The 17,833-nt window shown below is 33.3% G+C and overlaps 1 protein-coding gene across 2 annotated transcripts in view; it reads right to left on the bottom strand.

Moving 5' to 3' along the window:
• The window catches only part of SYCP2 (synaptonemal complex protein 2), a 60,986-nt gene extending 52,951 nt beyond the window's left edge, over nt 1–8,035 (bottom strand). Inside the window, exons 1-10 of one of the 2 annotated variants that reach the window (XM_044262736.1) lie at nt 7,990–8,035; nt 6,896–7,039; nt 6,003–6,131; nt 5,108–5,212; nt 4,774–4,798; nt 2,572–2,657; nt 1,850–1,935; nt 1,544–1,578; nt 545–687; nt 413–465 (exon numbers count right to left, since the gene is read on the bottom strand). In XM_044262736.1, coding sequence (XP_044118671.1) covers nt 413–465; nt 545–687; nt 1,544–1,578; nt 1,850–1,935; nt 2,572–2,657; nt 4,774–4,798; nt 5,108–5,212; nt 6,003–6,131; nt 6,896–7,039; nt 7,990–8,013 — 830 coding nt within the window. In that variant the 5' untranslated portion in view covers nt 8,014–8,035. Of the gene's footprint in view, nt 1–412; nt 688–1,543; nt 1,579–1,849; nt 1,936–2,571; nt 2,658–4,773; nt 4,799–5,107; nt 5,213–6,002; nt 6,132–6,895; nt 7,040–7,989 lie in introns of those variants that run through there. The other variant, XM_044262735.1, reaches the window with a different exon arrangement.
• Nucleotides 8,036–17,833: the final 9,798 nt, after the last annotated feature.

The following is a 17,833-nucleotide window of genomic DNA, read 5'->3' as shown; positions in this document are numbered from 1 at the left end:
TTACAGTGTGTTAATTATTAAAAAAATACAATTTGTTTGCTATATATTTTTATTCCAGTATGTGGATGAAGGAGGCAATATTAATACTAGGTTTTCATTATTCCTCAAACACTAAATTTATGATAAGGTATATGTAATTCTAAATAAAACGATTTTTAACTACTAAATACAAATATATGTTTCCTCTAAAAAGTACAAAGTAAAATAACACTCGCAGGAGATTATATTGGTCGACCATGCAGTAACTTATAAATGGTATTACAAAAAAAAAATTGTTTTAAATATCCCTGTGCATTTTACATCCCAAATGACCAAGTACATTTTAAAGGTTCAACAACATTGTGTGCTGGCTCCTGGGCTAGTTTTTTTTTTTTTTTAATCAGTAAATGGTTGAACACTATACTAAGCTTACCTTCTCTTGTCTCCAAGCATGCCATTTACAAGGTTGAGAAATACTCTGCAATCCTAATTTTTAAAAAAGAGACTTTAAAAAAGCATAGTAATAAAACCCCTATTATTAATTTACTGTTTTTATACTACTTACTGTTTCAAATTCAGAATCTTTAATTCCTTTAAATGCATTAGCAATAAAATCCATTGAAAACCACTGACATGCCAATTCTTGTCTTTGTTTTTCTGTAGTCATTCTACATAGTGCTTCTACGATACCTACTTGTAAGTCATAATCTTAAAAAAAAATTGTTAATGTATTATTAGAAAGTATGAAAAATAAGTTTATAAAAGTCATTGGTTACAAGCAATTAGAACAAGCAAAAGAAAGAAGGAAAATACTGGTGTCATTCACTCATCTTTTGCTATTTTTTTTATATGGATTAGACAGATTCAGAAATGAATATAGCCCAAATAAGAAGTTTGGCGCAAATAACAAGTTTACTAATAGAAGAAAAGAGTAAAACTTTTTTTTTTAAAAAAAGGATATTTGAAAGAAACTCCTAAATATTCAAAGACTCTGCCATTCCATTATTAGAGTTGTGAATTGCAAAATAACTCATAGGATAGTCTATAAATCACAGAAGCTTTTACTTTTGTATGATGGTTATAGTCATTCCAAAGTACTTTAACCAGCGGTTTGTTTGATATGAAAACCAACCACTGCATCAAAATTTTCTCATACTGAACTTAGAAAAGATTGAGTTCTTTTAAAAAACTCATTTTTTAAAAACAAATCTTTAAGTCCCCAAAATATTAATAATTTCACAAAACACCATTTGAGGAATTTCTTAGGAAAAGTAATTCAAATATGTTAGAAAATTAAATTATTATTCATTAAGTCTACCATTAGGCACAATTTATATCTGAAGACTCCTACTGTCATGTTTAATTATTATTTTAGCCTCATAGATATAGATTATTTAATCACCTATTAATAATTGAAAATCACTTGATTGTACATAGTTTATAATTCCCTCACATAATCTCACTACATTACAATGTTAATATTATTTTGACTAAAGAGATATTATATTTTACTAATAAATTTGGAATACTTCCAAATATGAACATTTTGAAAAAGCATACTTACCTCCAGCATCTAAAATCCTTTCTCCCATACTACTCCTGTAAATCAAAATAACAGATTACGTACCAAACTAGTACCAATTAAATAAAAAACGCACATATTTAGGGGACAAAAACTTCACTAAAATTTACAATTGGCGAGTATCATAGACTTTTGCAGAAAATATAACCATGAATTATATTAGAAATCTACAGTAGTTTATCAGTTTTAATTATTAATGCAACTCATGGTTGTCTTACAGCCTTATAAAATATCCTTTAAATTCTTAACCTGAACCACTAATTAAAGCAATATGGTACAAATTATTACATGAGAATTAACATTTCTTGGTTAGAGAGTATTTTCCTGGCATCTTGAGGCATTTTGTCAAGCATAGCATTCATTTTTTTTAGAGTCTAGAAAAGAAAAAAAGATAATTCATTAACTTTATATATTCAGTGAAACATTAAGTATTTAGAGAAATATTCTAGGTATACAAACTTAGAAGCCTATTTTTTTTCCCTTTAGTAAAGCATTTTAAGTAGGGAATGGAGAAGGGTAGAGAAAAGAATATAAAGTATAAAATAGTGAATACAAAAAACATGAAACCAAGGATATCAAGAATAAAATATATCATGATTCCAGTTATACTCTTTGCAATAAGACATATGTTTATTATTACTCTGTTATAAGAAATAAAGGAACAAAAACTATTACTTAATATTTGTTCTTATGGTTATATATATGTACACACATACACATATTAATATAGGTTATTTTTAACATTTAAATACTGAGAACTCCTAATATCTAGATGCTATAATTTATTTTCATACAAGCTATATGCATATAAACACAGATAGCTATGAATTTTCCATAAATATTTGGGTAACATATTTATTCATCATGTCAGACAATGAATTTAAGACAACAGAAATATACTACATAATTAATTCAGTACCAAGAAAAAATTATTCATTTTGATGAATTGCTACTAAATTTGCTTCACTCTCTCATTTTTAGTTTTTTAAAAAACTAACAAATGGTTTTACCTCCTGCTGAATACAAATATTCACTCTTGAGTCAATAACCAGGACACAGATTCGAGGCACGAAACTTTCCAGTACTTGCCTTTTACCTGAAAATGTTAAATCATTAATAAATGTGTATTTTAAATTCTTTTAAGTGGCAATATTTTCTTATATGAATTAATGAAAGAATATACTAGTTCAGAAAAGGCCCGCTGACAGTCTTGGGCAACAGGAAACATGAAATCCAGTCCTAGTCATCCTACTAACTAGCTCTGTGGCTTTGAAAAAAACACCTCTCAACAGATTTGACTCATCTTGAGCTGGGAAAGGCATAACTTCAGATTCAGCTTCTCCTTTCTGTTTCAAGGTAGTAGGGCTTTTTTCAGATGAAATAAATATAGTTCAAAAGTGAAATTTCTATCATGAAGTTCTTATGAAAACCGGCCTCATTAATTTAATCATGTATCAAAAGCTCCATAATGGTCATAATCACTCCTTGATATACAGATCTAGGTATCTTGAGCTTTTTTCCTAAAGTTAAGCCTAGTTGCAAAAGACAAGGTTTTATCAATACTAAATATATTCAGAGGAATTTGCCACATGCTATTTCATAATGCAGATTTTAAAAATAATTTTAAATACTGGCGATACAACAGAAAATACACAACTTTCCAGGTAACTACACTGAAGGTAAAAAAAGAATAAAAACACTTAATTAGGTAAAAAGATATAATTATTTACTTAAAAAAGCACATGGATTACTTCATATTCACTGATGCTGTAGGACTGTTTTCTTCCCTAAAAACTTAAAAGTTTAGGCTAGGTTATATGTCAGCTGTAAAGCAATCAATGAAAAGGTAGCATTAACTACATCAAAGTAAATAGCAATTGAGCTTTTAAAAATTTTTGGCTTTGAAGGCAAACTGTCCTTTTATTTCTAAACAATTCTCCACCCTCAGTGACCAATCCTAGGTAATTCTTCAACCAACAGAGATAAAATAATTTGCTGGACTGCTGCCCTGGCAAAAAGCAACAGTCATCTGCAAGTGAGAATGAGTTGTCACGTGTTCTACATACTGAAAATTCTGTCCCATTAGGTCAAAAGTTGGCAAATTAGGGCCCACAAACCAAGTCCGCCCCACTGCCCATTTCGTATGGCTCTGTTACCATCAGTAGGTGCTCAATGGAAAGATCCGCATCACCGAACCAGCAGTTTCACACTGAATTTCATTCTCCTCTCAGGAATTTAGCCGGTGTCTGAACGGCTTCAGTAATTAGCATGGGCTATAGAGTTTATATTTCTTAATGAATTCAACCCAAAGTCATAAGGCAAAAATCATTCTTATATGAGAAATTTATACTTCACTAAAGTCATTTCAATGAAAGGAAGGTTATCTGAACCACAATAATGACGAACTGTTTTATCTATTTCCCAGGTTGTCAAAAATTAAAACAAGGAGCGAGATCTCCATTCCCACACACATTTACAGGAGTACATTTTTTTCTGAGTTCCAATTACAGGTCCAGCATCATTTCTGGACACGGATGAAGTACAAAGGAAATTTCCATATTTCAAAATCCATTTAAACGTTCGGCTGAGGGGCTTCCACCAGCCTTCCGTTGTAAGTGATTCATCCGCGATGCAATGACATTCTACAAGGCAAATACTAAGAATCTAATACAATTCCATAAATGCTTTCCAAGTGATGAACATGTTCAATTAAAAATCATGAACTGATAACAGTATTCGGCATCATCTACATGGAAAGACATTTTCTAATGCAATTCACATAAAATCTCATTACAGATAAGCATAAAAAATGAACGCTTGCAATCAATTCTGTTAAGAGCGAACACTAACTCTGAGCCTTAATTAAGTGAAATGTCATCACCTCAAAAGAGAGCTAGTCTCATTAGTTGATTTATATTACAAAAACACTGTACTCAATTATTGTAGTATCTTGAATTGTACCAAGATCTCTGTGGAAATCTGTTTTCTTTCTTGTTATACAAGTACCTATATAGTATCATTGATTTCTTTTGCTTGGTCCTAATACAAAGCTTAAAATGTTTACTATCTGGCCCTTTACTGAAAAAGGTTGTTGATCCCTAAATTAAATAGTTAGATTCCTAATATTAGGACAATACTCTGAGGACTGCAAAATTATACTAAAACTCTAAAAGCAAATTATTGTTTTAAAAGAAAGAAAATGTTTATTATACCTTCATCATTGGTGTCATGTATGACCTGAAAAAAAAGAATAATTTGTAATTTATCATCTTGTATTATAAACCATTATAGTATATTGATACAGTAGTAAATATTAAAAACAGTATTAAAGTAACAGATCCCATTTGAATTTACCATGTAATTATTTAACTTATTAACTATTTATTGTGTTTGTCAGGATAAGTGCTTTATATAATCTGAGCCGACTAATCCACTCAAGTCACTAACCAATCTGTTGGTGACTTTTGGGCTCTGGACATATAGAACACAAACTGTATTTTAAATAAACACATGCATGTAAGATTGGTTAATCAATGTGATTTTTACCATCAAAAGATCAAATAAGTCTTCTATCATATTTATAACTGCCTCATCTTTTGAATTTCCTCGGCTGAGAATAATCTCCTTTGATTTTTCAAACCAGGCAACCATGTAAAAAAAGAAATGTATACATTAGTTACTTTGAATTCAATTTTAATAATTTTAAGCATGTACTTATCTTGCATAAACAGTAAACTTAGGAATAAAGAAACATTAAAAATAAAAATTCCAGTATTATACTAAAAGAAGTTTTATGTTTTTAAACATCTTTGTTGTTTTCATTTTTTGGTAACTCACTGTATTTTACCATTGTTTAGGTGGGAATGGCTGAACTAATCCTAATTCTAGGCAGAAGACCTTGATTTCCCCATTCAAATTCCAAGTTCAGGTACATTCATTAATAAATGAAAATAAATCATCACAAATTAAGTTGTTTTGGCATTATTACTATTTGAGAAGTTTTGGTGTTATTCTACTTTAATTAATTCATATATTCGAGAATATGCTACATGTTAGGTACTATTCTCAGTGCTAGGTATTCAGAAATGAATAAAACAAATAAAATCAATATTCTATATTCTAGCATGGGAAATAGATAATAAGCAATATAAAAAGAAAAACAAAGTTAGACAGTAAATAGATAAGAGAAAATAAAGCAAGTAAAGGCCTCAGGGAGTCTTGCGACCTTAAATTCACATGATCCTCAAGGAGCCTGGTGTAGAGGGTCTTTCTGATCTTTATCTTTGTAGCGTGTAGCTCAGGTTACAAAAATACTTATTTTACCTAAAGTTTTAAGTAAACTCCCCAAATTTATTTTTCAACTTTTTGAACATTTATTTATTAGAAAACACACCTTGAATCTTATTTCCCTTCACATAAATACTTCACATTCTATACTTATCTTTTGGACCAGTCCTTGCTTTATCATAGTTGTAAGTCCGGCGTGCCCCAATATAGTGATATTTTTACCACATCTTCCAAAAGAAACCAAAATTGTTGAAACTGCTTGAATATCCTTTTTATTAAGTTCCTAAAACAAAAAGTATATATTTAAACATCTGTAAATACAAAATAGTGTGGAACTGGCACTGTATAATCCTCACATATCCTGAAAGTCAGCTACTACCATCATCTCCATATTGCCAAATACAGAAGTGTGGTTTAGAGAAGCAAGGCTTAAAGCCACCCAGCGTGTGAATGAGAAACCCAGCACAAATATGCAGATTTGTATAAGTTCAAAAAATTTTAGACTATGGTACAATGAATCAGTTACCTTTCATTCCAGAAAGCTCTATGTATTTAACCAACTGAAATAAATTTTTACTCAATCTTTTAGATTCATAATAAATCTCAGATACTGGAGTACTATACCTTTTCTCTGGTATAAAAAATGCCTTACATATAATAAATCAAGTCCAGGATTTTGGATAATTTTTGTTTATTTGTTTTTATTTTTCAAAGCACCAAGCACTGTCCCCATTACATGAACAATATGCTGATAGATTTTTAAAGTTTTTCAAACTTCAAATAGGTAAACTATTTTTCCTCAGTTTAGGTAACATTTAATAGTGGCAACACAATGTAAACATAACTTTTTGTATACTGTATTTAGAAAATAGTAGTCTAATATGTTATTTGGGACTCCAGATTTTTTTAAAAAATGAGCACTTATTTATATAACTGTAAACAAGTTTGCCAAAGCCTTTTTACTCACTTCTTCCAATGGAGTGTTTCTTCCTAGAAAGAGCGCTATCCAATAATTTTAACAATCATTCAACAAAAAGGAGTATTTACCCTGCATACAAGGTCATCCAACTTGTGGAAAAACTGCTTGCTGCATTTAATCTTCACCTCTTCACAAATATCAATTTGTAAAAGTGTTTTCAAAGGTTTGAAATCATTTTTCCTTAAAGCATCATCAATGCATTTTTCCAACTGCTAGAGAAATACAGTTAATGGCACAGAGATTGAATCAAAACCAAAATTAGTCACCATATGCAATTCAGTAATTTAAGAATTATTGCCACATGAAAATTCTCAAAAGAGCTTATATCAATTCACTTATTTTTTTTAAAGCTGTCCACTATTAAATTTGGAGTAACAGAGATAGAGATCAAGCTTCTTCCATAATACCAAGATTCTACATAAAACATATATATATATATATGGTCTACTAATTTTCCACTTCATATCCTTTACTGTGAAGTCATCATTATGTTCAGCTCAAAAAAGAAACCTATTAATGAAAGAAACAAAATAAGCTCTATAGTAATTAATACCTAATACCATGGATAAAACCCTAACACATCTGAATATCAATTTCTTAAAGAAGTTTATATAGTTTTTAAAAAATGCATAAAGACAGATAAAAGCACTGTTTTGCAACTGTATCAATATAATTTAAGAATTAAATATATAATTTGTGTTATACATTTATAACCTTTACAAAATCTACCATCCTTACTACTAAGGTATAACATTACTAATAAGGAATATTTATACTATAATCTGATCATCACATTTGGTGGTAAATTGCATACATGTTAAATAGATACATTAAGTCTTTTTACCAAAATCCAAGTATCTTACAGTTTTAAACCCTGACATAAAAATATCCAGACATAAATTATACATGAATCACTGCATAATTCTTTTCAATATAAAAGGCATATGTAAATAATCAGCATCTTTCATACCTCATAAATAAGATTTTGAAAACAAATCTACTAAAAAAATGAAAGAGTAACATTTTAAATTATTCCACTCTTGACCATTTCATAAAAACAAGCTTCATTTTTCCTAAAAATACAGCACTTAACACCCATAAACAAACAAAAGTGATTTTAGGAATTAAAATACTTCCTTCTTTTTGGTCTAGGACTACCTACCTGGAGATCTGGTCTTATGGGCATTTTGACTTAATTTTAAAACAGCAATATAACAAACACCTGTAAAAACAAAACATATGCTTTTAGTATCTTATAATCTATTCTGTATGTTCATCGTTCAAAATCTTAATACACGTAAATAAGCACTGGTGCTTATACTCAAGGCAATAAATAATTTCAAGTTTCTCACTGTTTATGAAATTACACAGGTGCATCTGGTCAAGGAAGTTTCTGGAGGAAAGTCTGAAGACCATGTATTCAAGCCTTCTCTTCTTATAGATTACTTAAATAAAAGTCTTGTCAAAGGGTCACAAAACTAGTTAGTGAAAAAATACAAACCTGGATCTCTCTCATTAGGGATTCCTGCTATATTTGTTCTAACTTTAGGAACAAGAAGAAAATAATCTTGAATTAATGTGCAAATAAAATTTGGTCTAGTAACATAATATTTAAGAAGGGGAGAATATACAACTGAATTAATGTATAAATGAAATTCGGTCTAGTAACATAATATTTAAGAAAGAGAGAATATTCTCATGTAGCATATATGAGAACAGACAAATATTCAGTGAAACGAGGAAAAGAAAACCCAAGTACACTGTCTCTTCCAAGAGGAATGGAAATGGGAATCAACAGGGTTACATATAGCAACACCTACCATGTTTCTTTTTTAAAGATTTTATTTATTTATATGAGAAAGAAAGAGAGCAGGAGAAGAGGCAGGGAGCAGGGAGCCCAATGTGGGGCTTGATCCCAAGACCCTGAAATTAGCACTTGCGCCAAAGGCAAATACTTAGCTGACTGAGCCCTCAGGCACCCCTGCATCACCTACCATCTTGACAAAAGCATCTAACATTTTTAAATGTGATTTGGCCATTTTATCTATAAAGGAAAAGAAATATCATCTTTTCAAGATATTATAACTGGAACAATTAAAAAATAATCTGTACTATGAAAAGCTTCATAATAGAAACACTGGGAAATCCAACACAGAGAGACAATTAATTAGCCCAAGATGAATATAGGACTACACAGTTATAAGAACAAGTGGTGTTAAAACAGGAAACAACATGTGTTGGAGAGGATGTGGAGAAAGGGGAACCCTCTTACACTGTTGGTGGGAATGCAAGTTGGTGCAGCCTCTTTGGAGAACAGTGTGGAGATGCCTCAAGAAATTAAAAATAGAGCTTCCCTATGACCCTGCAATTGCACTCCTGGGTATTTACCCCAAAGACACAGATGTCGTGAAAAGAAGGGCCATCTGTATCCCAATGTTTATAGCAGCAATGGCCACAGTCGCCAAACTATGGAAAGAACCAAGATGCCCTTCAACGGATGAATGGATAAGGAAGATGTGGTCCATATACACTATGGAGTATTATGCCTCCATCAGAAAGGATGAATACTCAACTTGTGTAGCAACATGGACGGGACTGGAAGAGATTATGCTGAGTGAAATAAGTCAAGCAGAGAGAGTCAATTATCATATGGTTTCACTTATTTGTGGAGCATAACAAATAGCATGGAGGACAAGGGGCATTAGAGAGGAGAAGGGAGTTGGGGGAAATTGGAAGGGGAGGTGAACCATGAGAGACTATGGACTCTGAAAAACAATCTGAGGGGTTTGAAGTGGCGGGGGGGTAGGAGGTTGGGGTACCAGGTGGTGGGTATTATAGAGGGCACGGCTTGCATGGAGCACTGGGTGTGGTGAAAAAATAATGAATACTGTTTTTCTGAAAATAAATAAATTGAAAAAAAAAGGTAATGTGAGTGTAAACAAACAATCAAACAAATAAATAATTAAAACAAAAACAAAAACAAAACAAAACAAAACAAAAAAAAGAACAAGTGCTGTTAGTCACAGTCTACTTTCTTGCAGATGTGCTAACAGAGAAATTAAGTGCCAGTAAGGGCATGCATATCAGGCAGACAAAAGGCATGAATAAAAAAATCTCTTGTATTTTCAAATTAACTCCAGGGGGGAAAAATTGATCCCCAAAGAAACATTTGTTCCATGTGCCTAAGGAGCCAAGTCTAAAGATGCTTTTGTAGCACTGTTTGGAGTGGCAAAAATTCAAAAGTATCCAGAAAGGAGTTAGGAATGGGAGGGAAGGTGAAGAATGAATAAAATGTGGTATATGATAATCAATTTTGTAAACATAAGAGATGAACCAGAATTTGAGATATTTGCAGTCAATTTTAAATTAAAAACAGTTACCAAATGATACTGTGTAATGGCATTTATGTGAAAAAAAAAAGAAACATTGTCTTACGATTATATCTCTAGGAGTAAGTATACACATCCTTGCAAGTGTGTGTGTATTTGTGCCTGTGGTGAGGGGAGGGAGGGAGAGGAAGATTCCGCTGGGAGGGTTTGTCAGCTCCCTGGGGAGGAAGAATAGTAGGTTGCACAAGACTGTAACTTGCTATTTGTCAAAGGCAAACTTTATTTGTAATTTACGCTTATATGCCTTCTTAAAAATACAATAAAGTCTTGCCAAACTACAGGTAAGTGGGATCCAAAACATGAGATCAGTACCATGGAGGTTGGGTTATCGCAAGGGATGAAAATGACCAAGGCCAGCCTCCAGAGCTGAGCGGCTGCGAAGTCCAGCTGCTCCATCCAAACCTAGTCAGGGCTTAGCTGTGATTATGCCCTATCTGGTGGTGCTTGTCTGCTCTGGCCGATACACGAATGGGGCAGTTCCAAGTCCATAGCTAGCTGGGAACTCCAGTATACCTACAATGATTGAAAGATCTCTAAACAGCTAGGAGTCATTCTGTCATTTTGCCTGACTCAGAGAGCTCTGATCCTGAAAATATTGGAAACAAAGTACCCACTCTTTGCTTCCCCAATTCCAAAGTAGGGGTTTGCTGATTTTTTACTTGGCTTCACTCTTTCCTTAATTCTCTCCAGGCCATCAGAGAAAATAGAAATTTAGCCTGGTTCTGTTTGAGAATGTCTTATCACACACTGTTAAAAGATTTTAACACACACACACACACACACACACACACACAGAGGCTTGCTTCCTAGATAGAAAATGCGGTGGGGGGAGGATACGAAAAGTATTATCTCAAATACAGCGGTAAGAAATACGTACTGGAGGTCAACAACCACAAGGGTGATTACTGAGAAACGACCTAGCCTAGAACTTTAAGCATCCACTACAGGCACTATTGTCATAAGCCTGAAGCTTAAGAGGGTAGCTGTCTGCAGAAGCAACTATTCATTGGGTGATACAATACAGAATATCACAAAGGAATAAAATGACAAAATGCATACAAGAAAAAGCTGAGATATGAAGGAGAGATACAGATATTACAATATCTACCCAATAAGAATTCCAAAAATTAAAAAAAAAGTGAGGTAGCAACAGTTGAATAACAACCAAGAATTTTCCCAAAATAAAAATGGACATCCACAAATTTAAAGAGTCCACTGAATACCAAAGAAGACAAATTTACAAACACTGTGAGATTACTTCTGAATAATAAAAGAGAAAATCTTAACCCACAAAAGCAAAAACAAAACATGCAAAAGAATAACATAATAGATACCCTGTTATCACAATAAATTTAGAAATCAACTACAAAGATAGCTTCAAACTTTCCCTGTACTTGTAAACTAAAATATGTCCCTTTGCAAGACATAAAAAGATGAAAATTACTAAATATTTAAGTGACTATGTATACATACAAAACTCTGTAAGATGAAACCAAAGCAATACTTAAAGTATAATTCATAGACTTGGACGAATCTATGAAGACATGAGGAATAGTAGAGGTAGCCCAGACTAACAGGGTCATAGGACCTCCAGATGGTAAAATTATCAGATACTTTAAAGTAACTATAAAACTGTGTACATAAAGATTATTCAGAAAGACTGAAAACTTTGACAGAAAACTAGAAACTAGAAACAAGGGTGGTAAGGAAGGCCACAGAGAATCTGAAAAAGAATCGCATAATTCTAAGAACAAAAATAGTCAATAACAAAATTATTAAGAATAAAATGGAAAGACACACAGGTGAAAATTATAGAAATAGAAGCTACATCAGAAAAAAAATATCCAGAAAGAAACAAAGGTAAACAAAAATATGAGGAGAGAAACTAGAAGACAGAACAACACAGGGGATAAGTTATGAAGTCCTATGTATCTGTCACTGAAATCCTTGGAGACAGTGAATGGGGCAGAAATAATCCTAAAGAAATGATGAGAAGGAATTTCCCCAAACCAATAAAAGATATCAAACTGTAGATTCAAAAAGTTGTAAGAATCCCCAACCAAAAAAGAAAACTAATATCCAGGTGCACCACAGAAACTGCTGACAATCAAACAAAAATATTAAAAGTGCCAGAGAGTTTAAAAAAAATTATTTTTAAGTAGCATCAATCAAACTGATAGCTGACCAACAAAAACTATGAAAGCAGAAGACTTAGAACAGTGTCTGTTTTAAAGTGCTTTAAGATTGGACTTACCCTACATGTTAGACCAGACAGACCTGACAGATACCTACAGATCATTCCATCCAAGAGCAGCAGGATACACATTCTTCTCAAGCACACATGGAAGATTCTTCAACATAAACCATATGTCAGGCCACAAAACAAGTCTTAATAAATTTAAAAAACTGAAATCATATCAAGCATCTTTTCTGACCACAAGGATATGAAACTAAAAATCAATTATAAGAAGAAAACCCAAAATCCTACAATTATATGAAGATAAAATAATATCCTTCTGAACAACCAACAAATCAAAGTAGAAATTAAAAAAAATACCTTGAGACAAATGATATGGAAAAGCAACATAGCAAAAAAACTATGGAATACAGCAAAAGCAGTTTTAAAAGATAAGGTTATGGCGAAAAATGCTTACAGTAAAAGAAAAAAGAAAGATCTCAAACAAACTACCTTTGCACCTCAAGGAACTAGAAAAAGAAGAAAAAAGTAAAGCCAAAATTAGTGGAAGGAAGGAAATAACAAAGATTTGAGTGGAAATAAATGACAGACTGAAAAGACAACACATCAGTGAAAATAAGTGTTGGATTTTTAAAAAGAAAAGTAAAATAGACAAATCTTTGGCTGAGTTAACAAAAAAAAAGAAGATTCAAATAAAATCATAAAGAAACATCACAATTCAAATTACAAAGATATTAAGGATCGTAAGAGACAATGAACAATTACATGTCAATAAAATGGACAACCTAGAAGAAATGAAACCCAGAAGAAACATATAAGCTAGAGAAATATAACACTGAATCATGAAGAAATAGAAAATTTGAACAGATTAGTCATGAACATAGAGACTGAATCAGTAATCAAAAACCTCCCAGCACAGGAAAGTCCAGGACCAGACGGCTTCACTGGTAAATTCTTCCAAACACTAAAACCAATGCTGCTCATGCTCTTCCCCAAAACAGAAGAGTTGGAATACTTCCAGTCTCACTACGTAAGTGAGCATTATCCTGATACCAAAGCCAGACAAGGACACTATAAGAAATCACATAGTGCTAAGAAGAAAGTCAATTATCATATGGTTTCACTTACTTGTGGAACGTAAGGAATAGCATGGAGGACATTAGGAGAAGGAAAGGAAAAGTGAAGGGAGGATGGATCAGAGGGAGAGATGAACCATGAGAGACTGTGGACTCTGAGAAAAAAAAACTAAGGGTTTTAGAGGGGAGGGAGTTGGGGGGGATGGGTGAGCCTGGTGGTGGGTATTAAGGAGGGCACGTATTGCATGGAGCACTGGGTGTGGTGCATAAACAACGAATCGTGGAACACTACATCAAAAACTAATGATGCACTGTATGGTCACTAACACAACACAATAAAAAAAAAGCAAATTAAAAAAACAAAACAAAACAAAACACCAGAAAGGGAAGGAAGGGAGGGAAGGAAAGGATAGAAGGAATGAGAAAGAGAGAAAAAAGAGAGGAAGGAAGAAATTACAAAGTGCTGATAGAAAAAAAACACAAATAAATTCTATAGCCAGCAAAAATACCATTCAAAAATAAAGTGACGAGTTTTAGAGGAAACATATTTCCACATAATAAAGGCCATATATGAAAAATGCACAGCTAACGTCACACTCAATGGTGAGAAACTGAGAGCTTTCCCCCTAAGATCAGGAACAAGACTAGGATGTCTACTCTCACCACTTTTATTCAACAAAGTACTAGAAGTCCTAGCCACAGCAATCAGTAAAGAAAAAAAAAAATTAAAGGAATTCAACTTGGTAAGGAAGAAATAAAAATCTCATTATTAGGGACGCCTGGGTGGCTCAGTTGGTTGGATGACTGCCTCCGGCTCAGGGCGTGATCCTGGAGGCTCCCAGCTCCATGGGGAGTCTGCTTTGCTCTCTGACCTTCTCCTCGCTCATGCTCTCTCTCACTGTCTCTCTCTCTCTCAAATAAATAAATAAAATATTTAAAAAAAAATCTCATTATTTACAGATGATAAGCTACCATACATAGAAAACCCTAAAGACTCCACTAAAATACTACCAGTACTGATAAATGTATTCAGTAAGGTCACAGGATACAAAATGAACATACAGAAAACTGATGCATTTCTATACACCAATAATGAAGTGGCAGAAAGATAAATTAAGAAAACAATTCCATTCAAAATTGCACCAAAAATAATAAAATCCCTAGGAATAAACTTAACCAAGGAAGTGAAAGACCTGCACTCTGAAAACTATAAAACACTGATGAAAGAAACTGAAGATGACACAAATAAATGGAATGCTATTAGGGCTGGGAGAAAAAATATTGTTAAAATGTCCATACTACCCAAGCCACCTATAGTTATAAAACAATACATGTCAAAATACCAAAAGCACACTTCACAGAACTAGAACAAATAATCCTAAAACTTGATTGAACCACAAAGACCCTAAATAACCAAATCAGTCTTGAAAAAGAACAAAACTGGAAGTAGCATAGTCCCAGATTTCAAGATATATTACAAAGCTATAGTAATCAAAACTGTATGGTACTTGCAGAAAAACAGACACATAGATCAACAGAACAGAAAGTGCAGAAATAAATCCATGGTTAATTATATGGTCAATTAATCTATGACAAAAGAGACGAGAATATAAAATGGGAAAATGCCAGTGTCTTCAACAAATGGTGCTGGGAAAACTGGACAGCCACGATGCAAAACAATGAAACTAGACCATTTTCTTATACCATACACAAAAATAAATTCAAAATGGATTAAAGAACTGAATGTGAAACCTGAAACCATAAAAATTCTAAAAGAGAGCACAGGCAGTAATTTCTCTGACATCAGCCATAACAACCTTTTTCTGGATAGGTCTCCTAAGGCATGGAAAACAAAATAAAAAATAAACTGTTGGGATGACATCAAAATAAAAAGTCTGCACAGCAAAGAAAACAGTCAACAAAACAAAAAGACAACCTATCAAATGGTGGAAAATATTTGCAAATGACATATCTGATAAGGGTTGTGTTCAAAATACATAAAGAACTTATACAACTCAACAACAACAAAAGCCAATTTAAAAAATGAACAAAAGACAAAAACAGCCATTTCTCCAAAGAAGACATACAGATGGCCAACAGACACATGAAATGATGCTCGCAATCATGTATCAGGGAAATACAAATTGAAAGAACAATGAGATATCACTTCACACTTATCTGAATGGTGAAAATCAACAACACAAGAAACAACTGTTGGTGAGGATGTGGGGAAAAAGGAACCTTTGTGCAGTGCTTGTGGGAATGAAAGTGGTGCAACCACTCTGGAAAACAGTATAGATCTTCCTCAAAAAAGTAAAACCAGAACTACCATATGATCCAGTAATTCCACTGCTGATTATCTACCCAAATACAAACCACAAATTTCAAAAGATATATGCATCCCTATAGTTTACTACAGCATTATTTACATTAGCTAATTTATGGAAACAGCCCAAGTATCCATCAATAAATGAATGGCACAGATGATGGTATATATACATAATGGAATATTACTCAGCCATAAAAAAGAATGGAATCTCCGGGCGCCTGGGTGGCTCAGTGGGTTAAAACCTCTGCCTTCGGCTCAGGCCATGATCTCAGCGTCCTGGGATTGAGCCCCGCATCGGGCTTTCTGCTCTGTGGGGAGCCTGCTTCCTCCTCTCTCTTTGCCTGCCTCTCTGCCTACTTGTGATCTGTGTCTGTCAAATAAATAAAATCTTAAAAAAAAAAAAAAGAATGGAATCTTGGCATTTGCAACAATATGGATAGACCTATAGAGTATAATGCTAACTGAAATAAGTCAGTCAGAGAATGACAAATACCACATGATCTCAATCGTACGTGGAATTAAAGAAATAAACAAAAAAAGAAATAAACAAAAACAGACTCTTAAATATAGAGAACTGTTGCTTACTAGAAGGAGAGTACAGGGATGGTGAAATATGTGAAAAGAATTAAGACTACTCTGAAGTAATTAAGTAAAAAAGTAATTAAATAATTAAATAATTAAGTAATTAAGTAAAAAAGTAATTAAGATTACTCTTATTGTGATGAGCACTGTGTAATATATAGAACTGCTGAATCCCCATATTGTATACCTAAAACTAATAAAACACTGTACAGTAATTATACTAGAATTTAATTTTTTAAAAATAAAATAAAGTAAAAAATGGAAGAATAATCCTATTTGATATTTAAAAATGTCACAAAGACACAACGCTAAAAAAAGTATTAATAGGAAATAAACGGATCAATAAAACAGAAGAGAGTCCAAATGCATACCCAAACATATAAGTTCATGCATATAGAAGGCTTTATAAATCAGAGGGTAAAAGGTAAACTAGTTGATAAATGGTATTAGGAAAACTGACTCACCATATGAAAAAAAAATTCAGAACTCTATTTCCCACATTCACAAAAATAAACTCCAGATTCATTAATTACCCAGTGTAATAAGTAATGTTTAAAAATTACTAGAAGGGCAAACAGGAGGCTATCTCCATGACTTTGTAATACAGAAGGATTTAAGACATGGAAAGCACAAAGCACAAAAATAGTAACATTCTGTACATCATTGTCTCTGTCACGCCCACACACACACACACTTTTATTAAGCAGAACACAAGAATCATCTGTTCACTTAGAATCCGCCCTTGGCCAGCAACTCCTATAACCATAACACAGACACTCATTCCTGTAACTCAAACCTTCAGGCCCCAGAGAAACCTCTTTCAGGCTTATGCCTGTGAAAGAAGGGGACTTCAGTTAATTATACTATTCTGTTTATTTTGTATATGTTAGAAAACTCCTGTTTAAAAAACAGTTGTGGTGCCCGTGTGGTGCAGTCGGTTGGGCATCTGGCTCCTGGTTTCAGCTTAGGTTGTGATCTCATGGGTCCTGTTTCTGAGGCCCTCTTAGGGTTCTCCATGCTTAGCAGGGAGGCGGCTTTGAGAGTCCCTCCCTCTGTCGGTGCCCCTCCCCCGTAGAGCGCTCTCTCGCACTCTCTGGAATAAATAAATAAATCTTTAAAAAATTTTTAAGTGGGGGAGGAGGCCAAAACAAGGCCAATACGACCGGAGAAGGCTGTAGATTGTGCCAATACTGACATTTGTCTCTATGCTTTAGAATGGAGGTAGGATTTCAGAAACCGAAGTGGTCAGGTATGAGAAAAGACATTAATTCACTGCCAAATCCTTCCCCAGTGGAGCAAAAATACAGCGTCCCCTTGCATAACGAGGAACTGCTTCCTAATAGTGCCAAATGTCCACTTTCTTGCTCTTCTTCGCATTCCAACTTGGAATACACTGGAATTGCAGGATGCTCTGGAATTCCCAGCAATTTAGT

The sequence above is a fragment of the Neovison vison genome, chromosome 8, assembly GCF_020171115.1.
Source record: "Neovison vison isolate M4711 chromosome 8, ASM_NN_V1, whole genome shotgun sequence".
Classification (NCBI taxonomy): domain Eukaryota; kingdom Metazoa; phylum Chordata; class Mammalia; order Carnivora; family Mustelidae; genus Neogale; species Neogale vison.
The sequence above is the reverse complement of the archived record's forward strand: the minus strand, read 5'-3'. Positions and strand labels throughout refer to the sequence as shown.